Genomic DNA, 16,056 nt, shown 5'->3' with positions numbered 1-16,056 from the left:
CTCGGCTTTCCAACCATTCCTCCCCAAGCTAATGCATAAATTTGCATACGGCTTAATACATCTATTTACATTCCACTAATAAAGAAACCTTAAAACCCCCCTTTCTGCTCTTCATTCTTGTAAGTATGTGTGTGACTGGGCCCCATTGACTGCTAGCATTCACTGAGGCTCTAGGCCCCATACCCCTTAGGCATAAAACCCCTTGCCTATAATTTCCACCAACCCTCTTCCTTATAAAAAAGGTAGCGCTATCTTGCTTTAAATTAATATATTAAGGATAGCTGCCTTGTCTTTATATTCCCTCTTATAATAATTCTTAATTACTTTTTAATACTTTAAAGTATTTTTTAATTATTTATAAAAAAAAAAAAATTTAAAGTAATATAACATAATTATATTCTTTATATTATTTAATGCATTATAAATATTTTATTTAATTTTCTTTAAAAGTTTTATAATAACTTTATAAAATAATTATAAATAATTATTAAGGAAATTATTTTTTATTTTAAATTTTATTAAAATTAACTTTAAAGTTAAATATTAATTATAATCAAACTTTATTTTATAAAATCTTTCTTATAATATAAATTAATATAAATAAAAAAGGTTAACCTTTTAATTTAAATTTTATTTATAAAATTATTATATTTTATAAAAATCTTTTTAAGTTTTATTAAAAAATTAATTATTTAACTTTAATTTTAAATTATTTATATATTAATAATTTTAATTTATAATATTATTAAAACTTATTTATATTAACCTTATTTATATAATTATTATAAGGTTATTATTATTATCTTAATTATAAGCTATAATTATATTTAAAACTTATTATTATTAACATTATATTATCTTTTTAACGCTAGGTGTTTAAGCGTTTATCACTTTATAAAGGGACTGGATGCATATTGCTATGAAGCATATATATATATATAGATTAAAAACGAGACCACCACTTACACATCAGTACCGGATGATTTCCCAGAATCCACAGTTACCTGTCTGCTGACAGGTGCTCATTGTCCATTACTTCTCCCCATCAAGCTGAATCAGACACCGGTGGCCGCTGGGCACCATGAGGAAATGTAGGGCAGGCTCCATGTCCTTGTCGCACATACCCTCCAGCTCGGAAACGGTGGCATCAGGGAAGTTGCGGAAGAAGCGAGCTGCCATCAGGCGTAGCTCGATGCGAGCCAGGTGGCGGCCGAGGCAGGCTGTTTGGACGCGGTAACCGTTAGGATGATACCGTAAGGAACAAAGAACAAGGTCATCTTGGTGTTGCACAGCACTTACTTCTCGAGCCACCGCCAAAAGGCAAGGTGCAGTCTCTCATCTCCTGGGTCGTGTGCTCCCACCTGTCCGGGTTGAAGCGGTATGGGTCAGGGAAGGCGTGCTCATCTCGATGCAAGCTATATGACTGGGTTGATACGGTAGCCCCGCCGGGGATGAACTGGCCCGCGAGCTCGACGCCACCTGCGGGCACGATGCGCGGAAGGCCGCACGGCAGGGCGTTATAAAGGCGCAGCGTCTCGTTCACACACCAGTTCAGGTAGGGCATGTCCCTGAGGTCGTCGTAGCCAAAGTCCTCGGGCATGGTCGCCAGCTCCCGGAGGAGCTTGGCCTTGACGTCGGGCAGCTTGCAGATGGCCCAGATGAGGTAGATCATGGAGTTGGCCGTGGTGTCGCTGCCGCCCACGATGAAGACCTGCGCGTTGTCCCGGATCTCGATCGGCGACCACGTGTCCTCGGCACCGGCCGTGTAGAGCTTGGAGAAGACGGTCGGCTTGGTGTCCTCGCCCTGCTCCTCTACGCGCCTGGCGTGGCGGTCCAGCGCGCTCTGGGCGTAGTCAAAGGTCCGGTACTGGATCTTGGTGGCGTCTTGGAAGACTGGGATGGGGAGGTACAGGGAGAGCCAGGATATGGTGGGGAACATGGAGCGCAGGCCTCCCACGAAGCCCAGGCTGACAAAGTCATTGATGGATCGGTTTTTCTTGACATCGGTTAGCATCCGGCTTACACACACGCTCTCACACACACAAACGCCACGATGAACTGAGAGTAGAGTCGTAACACACCTGGCCACTCTCCAGCTGGCCGAAGCCTTCGCCGAAGGTCAAATCGCCGATCACGTCAAACGAGAGGAACATGAACCACTTGGCAACATCTGCGGCGCCGCGCGTCTTGTTCTCCTCGCGGATGCGCTCGATGGCGAGGCGCACCTTGCCGTCGATGCGGGGCAGGAAGGTCTTGAGGCCCGTCTCGGACATGGGGTTCGACAGGAGGCGCTTGTACTTGCGGTGGATCTCTGGGCGGATCTCGTTGAAGACGCTGGACGAGTCGGTGATGAGGAGCGAGTAGAAGGGCGACTTGAGGAAGCCGCCCTTGACGCCGTGGATGACGCGCTGGCATGCCGGCGCGTCCGAGATGTCGACCTCGTGCGGGTTGATGCGCACCGCCGGCCCGTACTTTTCGTGCAGCGCGTGCACCCAGTCCGGGTGGTGCGCGGTGATGACGAAGTATGTTGAGACGAGGGTGGTGTACCGTGTGTACCACGGCCCCGGGATGTTTGACAAGGGGTTTGTGAGCCCGGCGTAGATGTACTGTGAGATTTCATGTCTATTATTAGTTACGAACGCTTGAATGGCAGAGTGTCCTCATACCCTAGCCAGCGCGACGCAGAGGAGCGCGCCTCCAAGGTAGAGCGCATTCGATTTGATGAAATCCATTTTCAAGCACAAGGCGACATCGACTACGGGCGGCGGTTGATCCACCAACCTAGCACAGACTGTAAAGCCCTCCAACGATGCATCGTCTTTATAATATTCATTACAAGCTCAGGTTTTGTCCGTATTTCATCGCCTACGTCCGTCGGAAAACCCCAAATAGGCCGTTCGGACAAGAGGGTGGCAGGGTAGCAGGTTGGTTTCGTTATGAAACGATTATGCGGGTGGTCGGCTGTGCTTGACCAGGTACCTAATAAAGGCTGCAGTCGGATGGTTTCGATGTTTCCAGTGTTTCTTCAAAAGAACCAATGTGGGATTCTCCTTGGGTATTAGACTTTCGGGAGTTCCCAGCAATGACATTTGATGGGGACTCGCCCACCTTTCCACCCCCACCCCTCTCCTCCCCTGTGGCCCCTGCCCGGACAACTCAAACTACCGCTTCGCTTTCCATATGCACGGTTGCTTCAACCCGCAAGCACCGCCTCAGAGTCCTGTGACGGGTTGTCGCTTTCAATACGCGGCAAACCCAAGTCACCAACAACCACGACCCGCTCAGCTGGGCGTCGGCTTTGTCCACCACGAAGCCCACCTCCTGATCTGCTCTAGATCTGTGTTGTGCTGTTCAGCAGGCATGTAACCCCACCTGCCTTTTTCCTTCAACCAGCACCGATTCGGCAGGTAAGCTTCGAGCATGTAGTAGTTGTCACGGTGGAAAGGAAAGTCCGCCGACGGGGGCCCGCTCCTCTCCAGGAAAGCGTCAGCCCCGCTCGCCATATCTTGAAGCGTCATGCGGAACCGCGGCCGCCTGTTGCCCTTGTTGGCGCTGTGCCTCGATATGGCCCTCACGGTGGAGGCTAGATGGGCCTCGAGGATGGCAGCATACCACAGGGGAGAAGCAGCACCGCTGACGGCGGGATTGACAGCCTTCAACACGATGGCTTCGTGCGAGATCAGGAGCTTGCTATTCCACTTGGGCTGTCTGCCGCGAGGAATGATGGGGAGCGGTTCGCCCTTGTCCAGGTCATCCTGCCAGTGCGCGAAGTCGACAGCCAGGCAGAGGAGGTTCCACCGCAGGATGCACGTCATGCAGGTACACACCAGAGCCGGGTCAGGGGGCGCCACATGCTGATAGTAGGGCCTCCTGTGGATATCAAGCTTCTTCTGCCTTTCGGGGTGCCGCACCAGATCCCGAAGGCCTGGGTCTTCGATTTCCGAGAGCAGGGCTGGGAGGCGTACGCACTTCTCCAGACACGAGTAGCGCCGCTGGATGATGGTGCGCGCGACCAGCGCAGGGTGATCCTGGATGAGGAATGTGTTGAGGGTGCGGCATGTGCGGGAGAGCCGGAAAACGTCACTGGGACGGATAAAGGCGAGGACATGGATCAATATGTCAAAGGGCAGGTCGAGAAAGCTGCGGTGGTCGCTCGGTGCTTTTTTGCTGCGACCCTGCTTCCTGCGAAGACGCTCGCTCCGCTTTGAGTAGACGGTGAGACTGCCGTCCTCGGCAACTCTTTCTCGGCCTGATCTTGAGATTGCTTTGGCTTCCGCTCCAGCAGTTTCCGCGCTTGCCATGGTCTCCAGTGCAGCTGGCTGCTGTCTTGTCTCCTCCTGGGTCATTTTGGGTATCCTGGGGCGACCTCGGGAGAGTCTGCCTGGGCTCTTGAGCAGAGCGAAGCCAAGATGTGAGCCTTGAGTGGCACTAGCCAGACTAATAAGAAGAAAGAAGTCTACTGTCGGCTGCAGCCAAAGTCGCCACGCCTGCCCCACTTGATCTTCTGCTGAGTCAGCAGTGGCCATCACCACATGCCCAGTACAACCCAGGTCCTGTCTTAAGTCCGGTGTCCCGTGATGTATGTATCGCTGCGTGTCGCCGACTCGGCTTGAATCATGGTTCGGGAACGGTAGTAGAGGTCTCTGCAGCGAAAGGGGGAATCATTGATATCTCTGTCTAGGTCTGAGATGCTATAAACAACAAAAGAGCAATCCACAGAACACCTTCATCTAGTCATTATTAAAAGGCCGGGGCAGTGCACACCGCTATCCATCCCGCTCCTATGTAATTTTCCATCGGGTTCATCATTGATCATAAGTTTAAGCCGCACCGGAAACCTTCAGCACCTGCTCGTGACCCTGGAACAGCTCTGGCTTGGCCTTGTACAGGCTCTGGACGATGCGCTGCACGAGTTGGCGCGTCTCGCCCTGGAGCTGCTCCTCGGGCGGGCTCAGCACCTTCTCGAAGACCCCGATGAGCTTAGGGGTCAGGCTCTGTACGGTAGGCTCATTGGCTTCGTCTGCAGATGGGTTAGTCATTTGTTTCTGGGCTGGGCCAGGTGAGGTCAACTTACAGAGCTTGTACAGGCACTCGTACACAGGATTGTTCTCCTCAAAGTCCTCCTTCAGCGGAAGCAGACCAACGAGGACAGGGAGCACGTCGGCAATTGGCATCCTATCAGGGTGGGAGATGATCATGCGGCACACGCAGCCCGTTGCGTTGTCCTTGAGGCGCGCGTGGTCGATGGAAAGCATAGGCTCCAACTTGGTGAGGATGTCTGTGTAGCTCGGCAGGTAGGTGTTGGCATCGGTGGAGTGGTAGATGAGCTGACCAGTTGCGTAAGCGGCGTTGCTCTTGGTCTCGGGGTCAGGGTCGGTGAGACGCTTGAGCAGGAGCTTGAGGATCGCAGGCGTGTAAGGGGACACAGCCGCGCCCATGTGTGCGGCGCACTCGGCAATCACACCGACCGATGTTGAGCGCTCGAGGTCCTCTTGAGAGGAGGCAAACTTCATGACTGGCTTCTCGAAGATCTTCCACAGCTCACCGAACTGAGAACCCATGGCAGCGGCCAGCCCTATGACCACGTCGAGGGCGGTGTCGATGATGAGCCAGTCGTACTCAGAAGAGCCAGCGTCAGCGTCCTGCTCTTCCTCATCACCGAGATCCTGCTGGCAGGGATGCGAGCGGGTGATCAGGGTGGTCAGAACGGTAACGGTCTGTTCGACCATCTTGTCCTGTGTGAGAATGGCAGGCCCACACGCTTTCAGAGTCGCAGCCACATTGCGGTTGATGTCGGTGACGACGTTGCTTCGGACGTTGTTAGCCTTTGTCCATGCCAAGCGATGGGTGCACATGATCGAGTGGGAAGATATTTCAGGAGTAGATGTGACGTTTTCTCAGCACCCGCAATGAATTTGCGTCTGAGTGAGCTGGGTATAACGCTGGATGCTCATCATAAAAGGAGTAAGGGGCACAAGATAAGGGATGTCAACATACCGATCGGTCTCATCAGGCCACAGCTTCAGTGTGGCCGCAGAGACAATCTCGCCCAGCTTGGTCAGGGTCTCCGACGGGGCCTGCTTGGGAGGGAAGCCGGCCTCCCACTTGGTGCCGGTCTGCTCCTCAAACAGCTCGTAGACACGCGCGTACGACCGCCACAAAGTACTGATGGCCGCCTTGCGGCAGCCTTCGTAGCTGTGCTCAACAAGCGGTGTGATATTCTCCAGCGCCTTCTCGAGGTATTGCGAGATCTCAGCAAGACCACAAGCGTGGGTGACCACGTCTCCAAGGACCTCAATGGCGACTTCCTTCTCCATTGCTTCGGGGGTGACGCCGTAGTCTCCCCAGTCGTCGTCATCCTCATCCTCGAAGCCGTCGTCCTCCATGGCCTCTTCGCCCTCTTCGGGTTCTCGGATCTTGATCTTCCTGCCACCTTGGATGATACCATCCTCCGTGCCAATGATGGCCTTCTCCTCCTCGGACAAGTTCAGGACGAGCTCCTCTTCCTCAAGCTCCAGGCTGTCAAAGAGACCCTTGAAAACCCCGGCGATGAATGGGGCAAATTCCTTGCCGTAGACCTTGGACAGGGCGCTCCACAAGATGAAGCTCGTCTCCCGCAGCCTTGGGTTTCCGAGGTTCAGTGCCTCCTCACTTGCCTTCATGAGCTCCAAAACATAAGGCTGGAACTTCTGGGGGCCGACTGCCGTGGCAATGCGGCCCATGGCGTCGCACACACCGCTCCGAAGCTCAAGCTCATCTTCACTGTCCTTGATCTGGATGAAGGGTCCCAGGGCAGTCATCGTGTTCTCGAAGTAGGGGGCGAAGTGTTCCTCCATGGCACCGGCGATAGCGCCGAGGGCACCGGCGGCGGCACCCTTGACCTTGAAGTCGGGATGAGACAGGAGGTTGCCGATGGGAGTGATCAGCTCTGGGCCGTACTTCTGCATGACATCAGAGTCGAAACCAGACGCCAAAGCATCCAGAGCAGCGCAAGAACACCGCATGATCTCGACGTTCTTCTTGGCAACATCCGCATCCGAGGTCTCGGCGCTGGCAGCCTGGATGTTCTTCAGCAACGCCTCGACGAGAGCATCACGGTCATCCGACAATTCCTCGGCCATCTCGTCGGCAATGCGAGTCAGCCCAATGAGAGCGGTGTGGCGGACTCCAGCATCGGGGTCATTGAGCAGACGCAGGACGATGGGCATGATCATCTTGAGCTGGGTGGAGACAAAGTCTGGGGCGCCCTCGGCCACGGTGCCCAGAGCAAGGACACCAGACTTGCGGAATCCAGGCTCTGCGGATGATGCGAACTTGGGTAGAGCATCGAGCAAAGGCACGATGACCTGACGAGGGGGCAGGTCGGATGCCAGCTGGTCTAGGAGAGACAGGGCTGCCCGCGCAGGTGTGATCTCGTCCTCGTCCTCGTCGTCATCGATTTCGGTGAGAATCTCCATGCTCTTGAGGGTCAGCTGCGAGCCCATGTCCTTCATACCCTGCACCTTCATCCGGCGGTAGCGGACAGCCTGTGCCAGGAAGGCGAGAGCCTGGCAGCGCACCTCATCGTCGGCGTTCTTGTTGGCAGCCAGCTCAGCCATGAAGGCCATGAGGTCTCGCAGGTGAGAGCCGAGAAGGACAGGCTCGTAAGCAAGGAACTGCTGGAAGACCTCAAATGACTGCTTGGTCTTCTCGTCGTCGTTGCTCTCCACGGCATCCTTCAGGACGTTGACCATGGGAGAAATGAGTTGCTGAACAGCCGTGACAGCAGCCTCATCCTCTTCCGGCTCGACGAGCATCAACACAGCGCCGATAGACATGACGGTGTTGACCCGGACATCCGCGCTCTGAGGGTCCTTGATGGTGTTGGAGAAGAGGGAGAGCAGGTCGCGGACCTTCTCGGCAAAGTGCGTGGGGTTCTCATCGAGAATCGCGTAGATGATGTAGGACCCGACCTCACGGTGCGAGACATCGCTGTTGCTAGCGAGGGTGAAGAGAGAAGGAATCAGGTCCGGCCATGCGCTGTCGTCGAGGTCGAGGCTGGCAATGGCGGCAATGACACGGGACTCGGAGTGTCTGCACTTGGCGTGCTGCTCCTTCATGGTGGCCTCGACCAGATGCTGGCGGACGCCAGCCTTCTGCTCTGCGGGTATCTTCTCCCAGTACTTGGGGACGAGGCGGGCAGCCTGGACGGCGGCCTGCTGGCGGAGGTTGACATCCTCGCTGGTGCAGACGATCTCGACCAGGAGGAGCAGGGACTCGGGCTTGGAGTAGAAGTTCTTCTGGAGCTCTGCCGTGACGGCCTTGACCCTCTGCGTGTCGGCTGCGTAGGAAGCGAGGTCAGTCAAGTGCAACATGAGGAGGCAGGCACACAGGACCGGGGAAACCCGCTGCGACCATGGGCCCGTAGGACTCGGGCGGACGAGGGGAAGAGAGCGCGACGGTCGTGTCAACTGTACTTACGGATCTGGCTCTCTTGGAGCAGAGTCACCAGTCTTTGACGATCCATCTTGATCAAACACAGAACAGGTAGCCCTGGGAAGTACAGAAGGAAAAGGAGGAAGACTCCAAGGGCATGGAGGAGAAAAAGAAAAGGCGAAAGAGGACGACCAGTTGGGCAGCAGGAAGAACCCTGCGTGGAGAGGAAAATTTGTTGCGGGCGCCTACAAAAATTTAGGCCCCTCATTCTCGTTATCGCTTATCGCGCCTCCAGAGTTGTCTGTACCCATGGTACTGCTGCTACACTACACCCTGGCCCTTGTACCTATGTAGACTATCACTGCGCTGGGCATGTGAAGTGCCACAGGCAGAGTGGCTGCAGAACATCACCACCGACATGCGTGCATATTCACTCGGTACATGGCACAGTATGGCACTGGAGCCTTTTTCCAACACAGTCAAATGTGGCATAGTTCTCAATCCGGGGATAAGTCATTCATCCTGTCGTCCTTCCCTTGGGTCGCTATACAAGTAACCCTGCTTGAACCCTACCTCCAACAAGCTGACCCTTCCCCCACCCCCAACACCAACATTGGAAGCAAACCAGACCTCATACACTTTCCAATGTGGTATACCCAGCCCGCTGCTTCACCCGGTCCTCAAATGTTGCTGCGGGTCGCTCTCCACGGATATCATTGTCACGCTGCAAGCTGTTCAAGAAATCCATGACCGGCTTGAATTCAGGCTTCGTGAAAAGCACCATCAGCTGGTTGCTGTCTTCTTCCGGCAGCGTGTCTCCACCACACGCCTGTCCCTTGAGGAGGAGCATGAACTGCAGTGCCGTCCCCAGCGGGAACGCCGCGAGCAGCAGGTTGGCTTTGCCCGCATTTGGGTTGAAGAAGAATGGCAAGAGCCGGCTCATATTACTGACGTACTGGCCGAGATTGACGGCGTCCTTGATGTCAGAAAGGAAAGGGGGCACACTAGCCGGGCGCTTTTGGCTGTGCACCCGCATGGCGTTATAGAGATAAAGGCAAGTCGCCCAGTACAGCAGCATCGTGTACATGCCTGGCAACTCTTCAATCGCTCGTTCATCCTCAACCCCGAGGCCGGACGTGTCCACATATCTCTGTCCAGGTGGCAGGGCACCATACCAGGCCTGAAGTTGGGCGTGGAGACTGAGGCAGGTGGCTACGAGTCGCCGGTATTCCTCGTGTTTCATTTCGGGGTCGGCCAGGCTCTCACAATTGTCCACGTCTTCGAAAAATCCTGGAACCTCGACAAGGATGTCCAGAAGCTGGTCTTTGGTTCCCTTTGCGTGCTTTGTCCAGGGGACAGTCTTCCACTCATCTCGGCTCAGCGATGTCCGCTTGCGCCGTTTGATGCCGTCGATTATCTGCTCCATGTTCAGCTGGTGATATCCAATGCTTGGTTTGCTTCGAGTTCGAGCCCCTGTCACTCACCCCAAACAGCCGGCTGTCAAGGAATATGTGGTGTCCATCGCCTTCAACGGCACTCCATGGTGTTCTCGTCTCCATGATGGCCAAAGACCCGAGGTTGTGCGAGCGCCAGCGGCGTGCTAGCTCCAATAGATTCCCAGTCCTTGCCCCAAACAACATCTCATAAGTGGTCATAAACTTGGTCGCAAGCAACACCGCGTCGCTCTTGACTCGGGACGGCGACTTCAGTGCTGCCGTCGCTTCTAGGAGTGCTTTCCCATACGCCTTCACGCCTTCCTCTCCCATCCACTGACAATTTTCCCTCTCGGCTAGCATCCCAAGGCTCACGGCCAGGACGGCAGACCTCAGAGCTGGCTCCGTTCGGAATAAACTCTGGGAGGTCCTGGTCCACTCCCTCGAGGCCGTTCGGTCCCGGCACTTGGGTAAGAACAAGTCCCAGTACAGGGAGACATACTTCTCCTCGCTGGCGGTCCTGGACAGAGACCCGGGGAGGGTAATCTCCACGGCTTCGTAATTGCTGTGGCGCCGATGCGCCAATGCGGAAGACGGCGAACGGCCTGCGAGGCTTGGTGGAGGGCCCAGCTTCTTCGCCGCTGAGCCTGTGTCGCGGGATTTGATCACCGCTTTTTGGGTTGAAGCAGTAGAGTGCACGAATATGCGCTCACGCTCGTACCCACCGCACTGAATGTTTGCTTTGATACATTGTGTACAAGATGGGCGCTGGTAGTCGCACTGGCACGTGGGGATTGACTGTTAGCTTCCTTGGAGTTCTAAGGTGATGGTGATGTGGCAGGGGGTCTGGGCATGATCTGAGGCAAGCAGCTGTTGGGGGAGCGGGCACTCACCCCTTTCTTCCTTTTTCGACATGTCAAGCATGCCTTCGACCGTCCGGGAACCCCCACCATCGGACTCAGAGTCTATGAATTCGATCAAAGCTCCATACAATCGAGGAGCGCGCAATGCTTCCCTTTTGAGTATCTGGCCCCTTGGCAGTTACTAACGCAGGCGTCGTCATCGACATGATTCTAGATGTCAGTCATCTGCACGTGAGAATCCTCTTAGCTGCAGCTACTGTAGGCCGACACCTCTAACGTCGTCTGATTCTGGAGGGGTGATTACTCCGTCACAACCGTCAGGCGGCGACCAGTGCTATGCAGCACAAAGGAAGGCTAGCAGTGCCTAGTCTGACTTGGTAAGCCACGCATATGGATCATTGTGAGGAAGGAGCACCGCACAGACCCCTTATGGGCATTGATAGGTAGTCCTCGGCCCCTCGGCCCTTCGGCACAAACTTAAACAAAACAAGAACCAGAAACCAAATACAACCCTCTTATTACAAAACCTCCTAACAACTTAGCTTAAATTACAAGAATTAAATACCAGCCAATAACCACTATAAATATAGCCTTATTTAATAAAATAATAAAAGCATTACCATAAATTTACCATTAATTTCCTACTACTCGCTTTACTCTCACATAATCATCTTAATACTTATTTATCTAAGCTATTTAATTATATAGCTTCGCAAGATTCCACAGCTAAACTTAAATAATTACATGCTTAACAGCTCTTGCAGTTTCACTGCCTATCCGGGTTAACCACCTTAAGCCATACCCTTTAAATCCATTTAATCAAGATATACCTTAAATTAAACCCATTTAAATTAAAGATCACGCAAAGCGCATAATTAATCAACAATACTTAAAATTAAAGGACATAAAATATCTTATTAAATATATTAAATTAAAACTTAAATTCCGTAAATAAATAATCTTATTATAATTAAAATTTAATATATAATTATTATTTAATAAATTTACTTAATATAATTTACTAATAAATAATGAATATTAATAAGTAGCGGATTTTCGCAATTTTACTTAACTTTAATTAATATTAATACTACCTTAAGGCTAATAAATAAATAAAAAGTTAGCATTAATTAATATTAACTGCTTTTAATTTCTTATTTTTAATTAATTTAATTAATTTAAAGTAATTAATATAAGTATAATATAAGTTTAAAATAAGCAACTTTTAATAAGAAATCTGCATTTTATATTAAATAATATTAATTATATTATTAAAAACGTAGTTTATTATAAATTATTAAAATAAATATATTTATATTATTTAATGCTAATTAAGCTAAATTTGCTATAATATAATTAAAATTTAATTAACTTAACCCTTTTTTATTTTTTTTATAAGTTTTTGCATTATACTTAATTTTACTATAATTACTATATTATTATTTAGTTAATTTACTGCAAACCGCCTCCTTAACACTATTATTTATTTTATTAATTAATTGCTTTCCTTTTTATTTTTCTTAAATAAAAGCTTAAGATTTCTTAATAATAAGTGCTTTTTTAAGCTATATTTAAGTTCTTTTAGCCTTTTAATATTTAATAAGTATTATATTAATATCCTTAAAAGTATAAACTTAATTTTTTAAAATAATAAGTTTATGCATTATTATTTATGCATTCTTTGCTATTTAATTAATAGCCTTTATAATTAATATAAGGAAGCTTTTTTAATAAACGGAAATCTTACCTTTAATAAAGCTTAATTATTTAATAATTTACTAAGCATTAAATAATGTTTAAGATTTTTAATGCTAAGGAGAAATGAAAAGGGTTTATACAAAAGTTTATAAATGCATATTAAGCTTAAAAATAATAAAATCTAGGTTTTAAGGTAAAGTTTTAGCTTTTTTAAACGCTACCTTAATATTATTCTTTTTAAAAATCTTATTATAAATTATTATAAATATAAGAAAGAACTTAAACTTAATAATATAGTTAATAAATACTTAAATAAAGAGGTTAATTTAATTATTATATATATACTTTAAAGGTAAGTATAACGCAATATTTAATAGCTAAAGTAAATAAAAAGAATATAATAATATATTAATAAAAATAATATTATTATTTTTATAATATTAATTAAATTTAATTAATATATAGCTCTTATAATTATTTAATATTAATATTTAATATATACCCTTTATTTATTACTTAATATGCTTATTAAAATATTAAACTTATTTTAAATTAATTTTATTATTTATTTATTTATTTAAAGTAAGTTTAATAACTTAATTATTTAAAAAACCTAACTTTATAACTTAGCTTATAAAGTAATAAGCACCTTAAATAATTATAAATAATAAAATATATTAACTTTTTATATTAATATATTTAATAATTATAGCTTATTTTTAATTATTAAGCTAAATTAATTTAACCTTTTTATGCTTATTAATATATATAATTATTATTAATATAATAATTATATTTATTATAAAGTTAGTTTTATTAAAGTTATAAAGATTATTATTTATAATTTTATACTTAGTTATTATATTATAAAGCAGCTTAAATTAATTCTTAATAATCTTTTTAAATCTTTATAAAAAGCTCTTTAATAATTATAAGAATAATTAAATTTAATTTTAAAAGTAAGTTATAGGTTTATAAAGCATTAAGCTTAATGTTTATTAATAAGTTTAATATTATATAATATTAATAAAAGGTTAATTATATCTTTTATATTAAAAAGTTATAAGGAAAATCCTTAAGCATTTTATTTAATAATATATTAAATAAGTATTTACTTTTTAATTTAATTAAGTTTATATATATTAATATATAATTCTTTATAAAAGTATTATTAATTTATTTTGCAATAAAATATAGTTTTTATTATGGGCTAGCCTTGAGTTGTTTGCCGTAAGGTATTTAAATAAGGTTTATATTTAAAGTATAAAAAAGAAGGTTTACTTTCTATTTATACCTATATTAAAGCTTATTCTTATAAGGCTAAAGCCCATTAATTAATTATAATGAATAAAGCCTAAACCATAATACATCCTTCTTTTTTAAATCCTTATAATAAGCCTTAAAGAGTAATTATATAATAAAAAATAAAGGATATTATAGTTTAATTATAAATTAAATATTGCTCTTTGCTTAGCTATTTAATTATATTTTAATACCTTTTAATTATATTAAAGGCTTAGCTTATTATTTATAATTAACATACCTTAGCCCTTATAATTTAATATATTAATTAAAGTAAGTTAATAAGAAATAATTATTTAAGCATAAGCTAGTAATTAAATTAATAATATTTTTATAATCTTTTAATGCAAGTTTTTTATATAAACTTCCTTATTTAAAACCTTAAAATTATAGATTTATTATATAATTTATAATTAATTAGCGCTTAATTATAAGTAATTTACTTTATTAATAGGAATTTCTTAAATTTTAAATATTTTTATAATATTAAATTAATTAGCATGCAGCTAGTTTACTTTAAGCTTAGGTTAATATTAAGCTAGCATTGCTTTTAGGCTTTACTTTATAAAAAGAAATTTTACACCCCTTTAAATAAACTCCTTTTCCTTGCTAATCTTAATTAATAAAAGCTATATCCTTATTTTTTTGTAATAATTAAAGTAGTTATGCTTATAATAACTAAGTTAGTTATATATAAAATACTTAACTTTACTTATTAAAATCATTGCAATATTAATATTTATTGCTTTATTATTTTAGGGTTAAGTATTATTCTTTTTTATTATAGTATTAAAAATGCCCTTATATTATTATAAAGTAAAGTAAAAGGCCTTAAATATATTTAGCTATTTTTTATAATTAAGCTAAGCTTTTATTATAAAGATTAAGCTATTAGTTATTAATAATATTTTATATTTATTTAGCTAACTTTAAGTTTTTGCTATATAAGTTAATTAATTAAATTAAATAAGAAATTTTGCTATCTTTTCTTTATAATATTATTATAATATAATTAAGCTAAGCTTAATATATTTTTGCTTAAAAGGGTTTTTAAGCATAAAGCAAACCTTTTTTAAAAAGCTTTTTAATTATTTTTTAAACATTTTTATAAAATTAACATAAGGCAAAAATTAATTATAAAAAGTTCTTAGCTAATTAAATATATAAAAGAACTAAGCCTTTTTAATGCTAATTACCTCTTTATTTATTATAAATTTAGCCTTTATCTTTATTAGCTAAATTGCTAAATATTCCTAAGATAAGAGTTCCTTTAAATAAAAAAGGGCTTAATAAGCTGCTATTATTCTTTTTAAGTCTTGTTATATTAGGTTTTATATAATTATATTATAAGTTTATAATATAAAAGGATTTTAAATATATATTATAAGCTAGCCTTAGGTTATTTATTATAAGGTATTTAAATAGGGTTTATATTTAAAGTATAAAGAAGAAGGTTTACTCTTTATTTATATTTGCATTAAAGCCTATTCTTATAAGGCCAAAGCCTATTAATTAATTATAATGGGCAAAGCTTAAACTATAATAGTTTTAAGGATATAAAAGATCTTAACAGCTTAAGTTATAAGTAAGGGTTTTATATTATTTTTTTAAATTTTTAAATTACTTAAATAGCTAAAAGAATTTTGTCTTTTTTAAATAAAAAATATATTAATAATTGCTAATTTTTTATATTAAATATTTAAATAGGTAAATTAAAGTAAGATTAATATAAAAAATTAAGATATAATTAGCATTAAAATAAAACCTTTTTATTAAAAATTAATTACTTTAAACTTTATTGCAATTACTTTTAATTACTTTAAATTAATTAAATTAATTAAAAATAAGGAATTAAAAATAATTAGCATTAATTAATACTAACTTTTTATTTATTTATTAACCTTAAGATAATGCTAATATTAACTAAAGTTAAGTAAAGTTGCGAAAATCCGCTATTTATTAATATTTACTACTTATTAATAAACCACGTTATAAATAATTATTTATTATAAACTTAATATAATAATTATTATTAATAATTATTATAATAACTTATAATAATATTTATTTAAAAACTTTAAATAAAAAAATAAAATAAATATAATATTACTTAAAGTATAATTTTAAATTTTTTCTTAAAAATTATAAACTTTTTCCTTTTTTTCCTTTTATTTATCTTTATTTAATAAAAGTTATATTTAAAAATAACTTTATAATTTAAGTTTATTATTATTAATAATAATAATAATAATAAAACTTATTTAAAAACAAACTTAAATAATATAAATTTAAAATAAAGTATTAAATTATAATTTCTTTTAAAAAATTTAAAGCCTTAAATTAAA

General features: G+C 42.7%; 3 protein-coding genes across 3 annotated transcripts; all 3 read right to left on the bottom strand.

The window, feature by feature from the left end:
- Nucleotides 1-1,032: 1,032 nt before the first annotated feature.
- On the bottom strand, nt 1,033-2,732 carry INS49_008788 (uncharacterized protein; the record flags this gene model as incomplete). Its single annotated transcript, XM_043169527.1, has 4 exons — nt 1,033-1,220; nt 1,300-1,996; nt 2,082-2,606; nt 2,667-2,732. 4 exons carry the CDS (start codon nt 2,730-2,732, stop codon nt 1,033-1,035), a joined length of 1,476 nt encoding a protein of 491 aa, XP_043027207.1.
- Nucleotides 2,733-3,281: 549 nt separating this feature from the next.
- On the bottom strand, nt 3,282-4,346 carry INS49_008787 (uncharacterized protein; the record flags this gene model as incomplete). Its single annotated transcript, XM_043169526.1, has 1 exon — nt 3,282-4,346. The coding sequence occupies one exon, from the start codon at nt 4,344-4,346 to the stop codon at nt 3,282-3,284; it is 1,065 nt and encodes a 354-aa protein (XP_043027206.1).
- A 474-nt stretch (nt 4,347-4,820) lies between these two features.
- On the bottom strand, nt 4,821-10,599 carry INS49_008786 (uncharacterized protein; the record flags this gene model as incomplete). The annotated part of the gene is made up of 7 exons (XM_043169525.1): nt 4,821-5,020; nt 5,075-5,808; nt 5,998-8,320; nt 8,461-8,492; nt 9,072-9,847; nt 10,092-10,413; nt 10,562-10,599. The coding sequence occupies 7 exons, from the start codon at nt 10,597-10,599 to the stop codon at nt 4,821-4,823; spliced, it is 4,425 nt and encodes a 1,474-aa protein (XP_043027205.1).
- Between the last annotated feature and the right edge of the window lie 5,457 nt (nt 10,600-16,056).

This window comes from Diaporthe citri (assembly GCF_014595645.1).
Source record: "Diaporthe citri strain NFHF-8-4 chromosome Unknown scaffold_3, whole genome shotgun sequence".
NCBI lineage: Eukaryota > Fungi > Ascomycota > Sordariomycetes > Diaporthales > Diaporthaceae > Diaporthe > Diaporthe citri.
The sequence above is the reverse complement of the archived record's forward strand: the minus strand, read 5'-3'. Positions and strand labels throughout refer to the sequence as shown.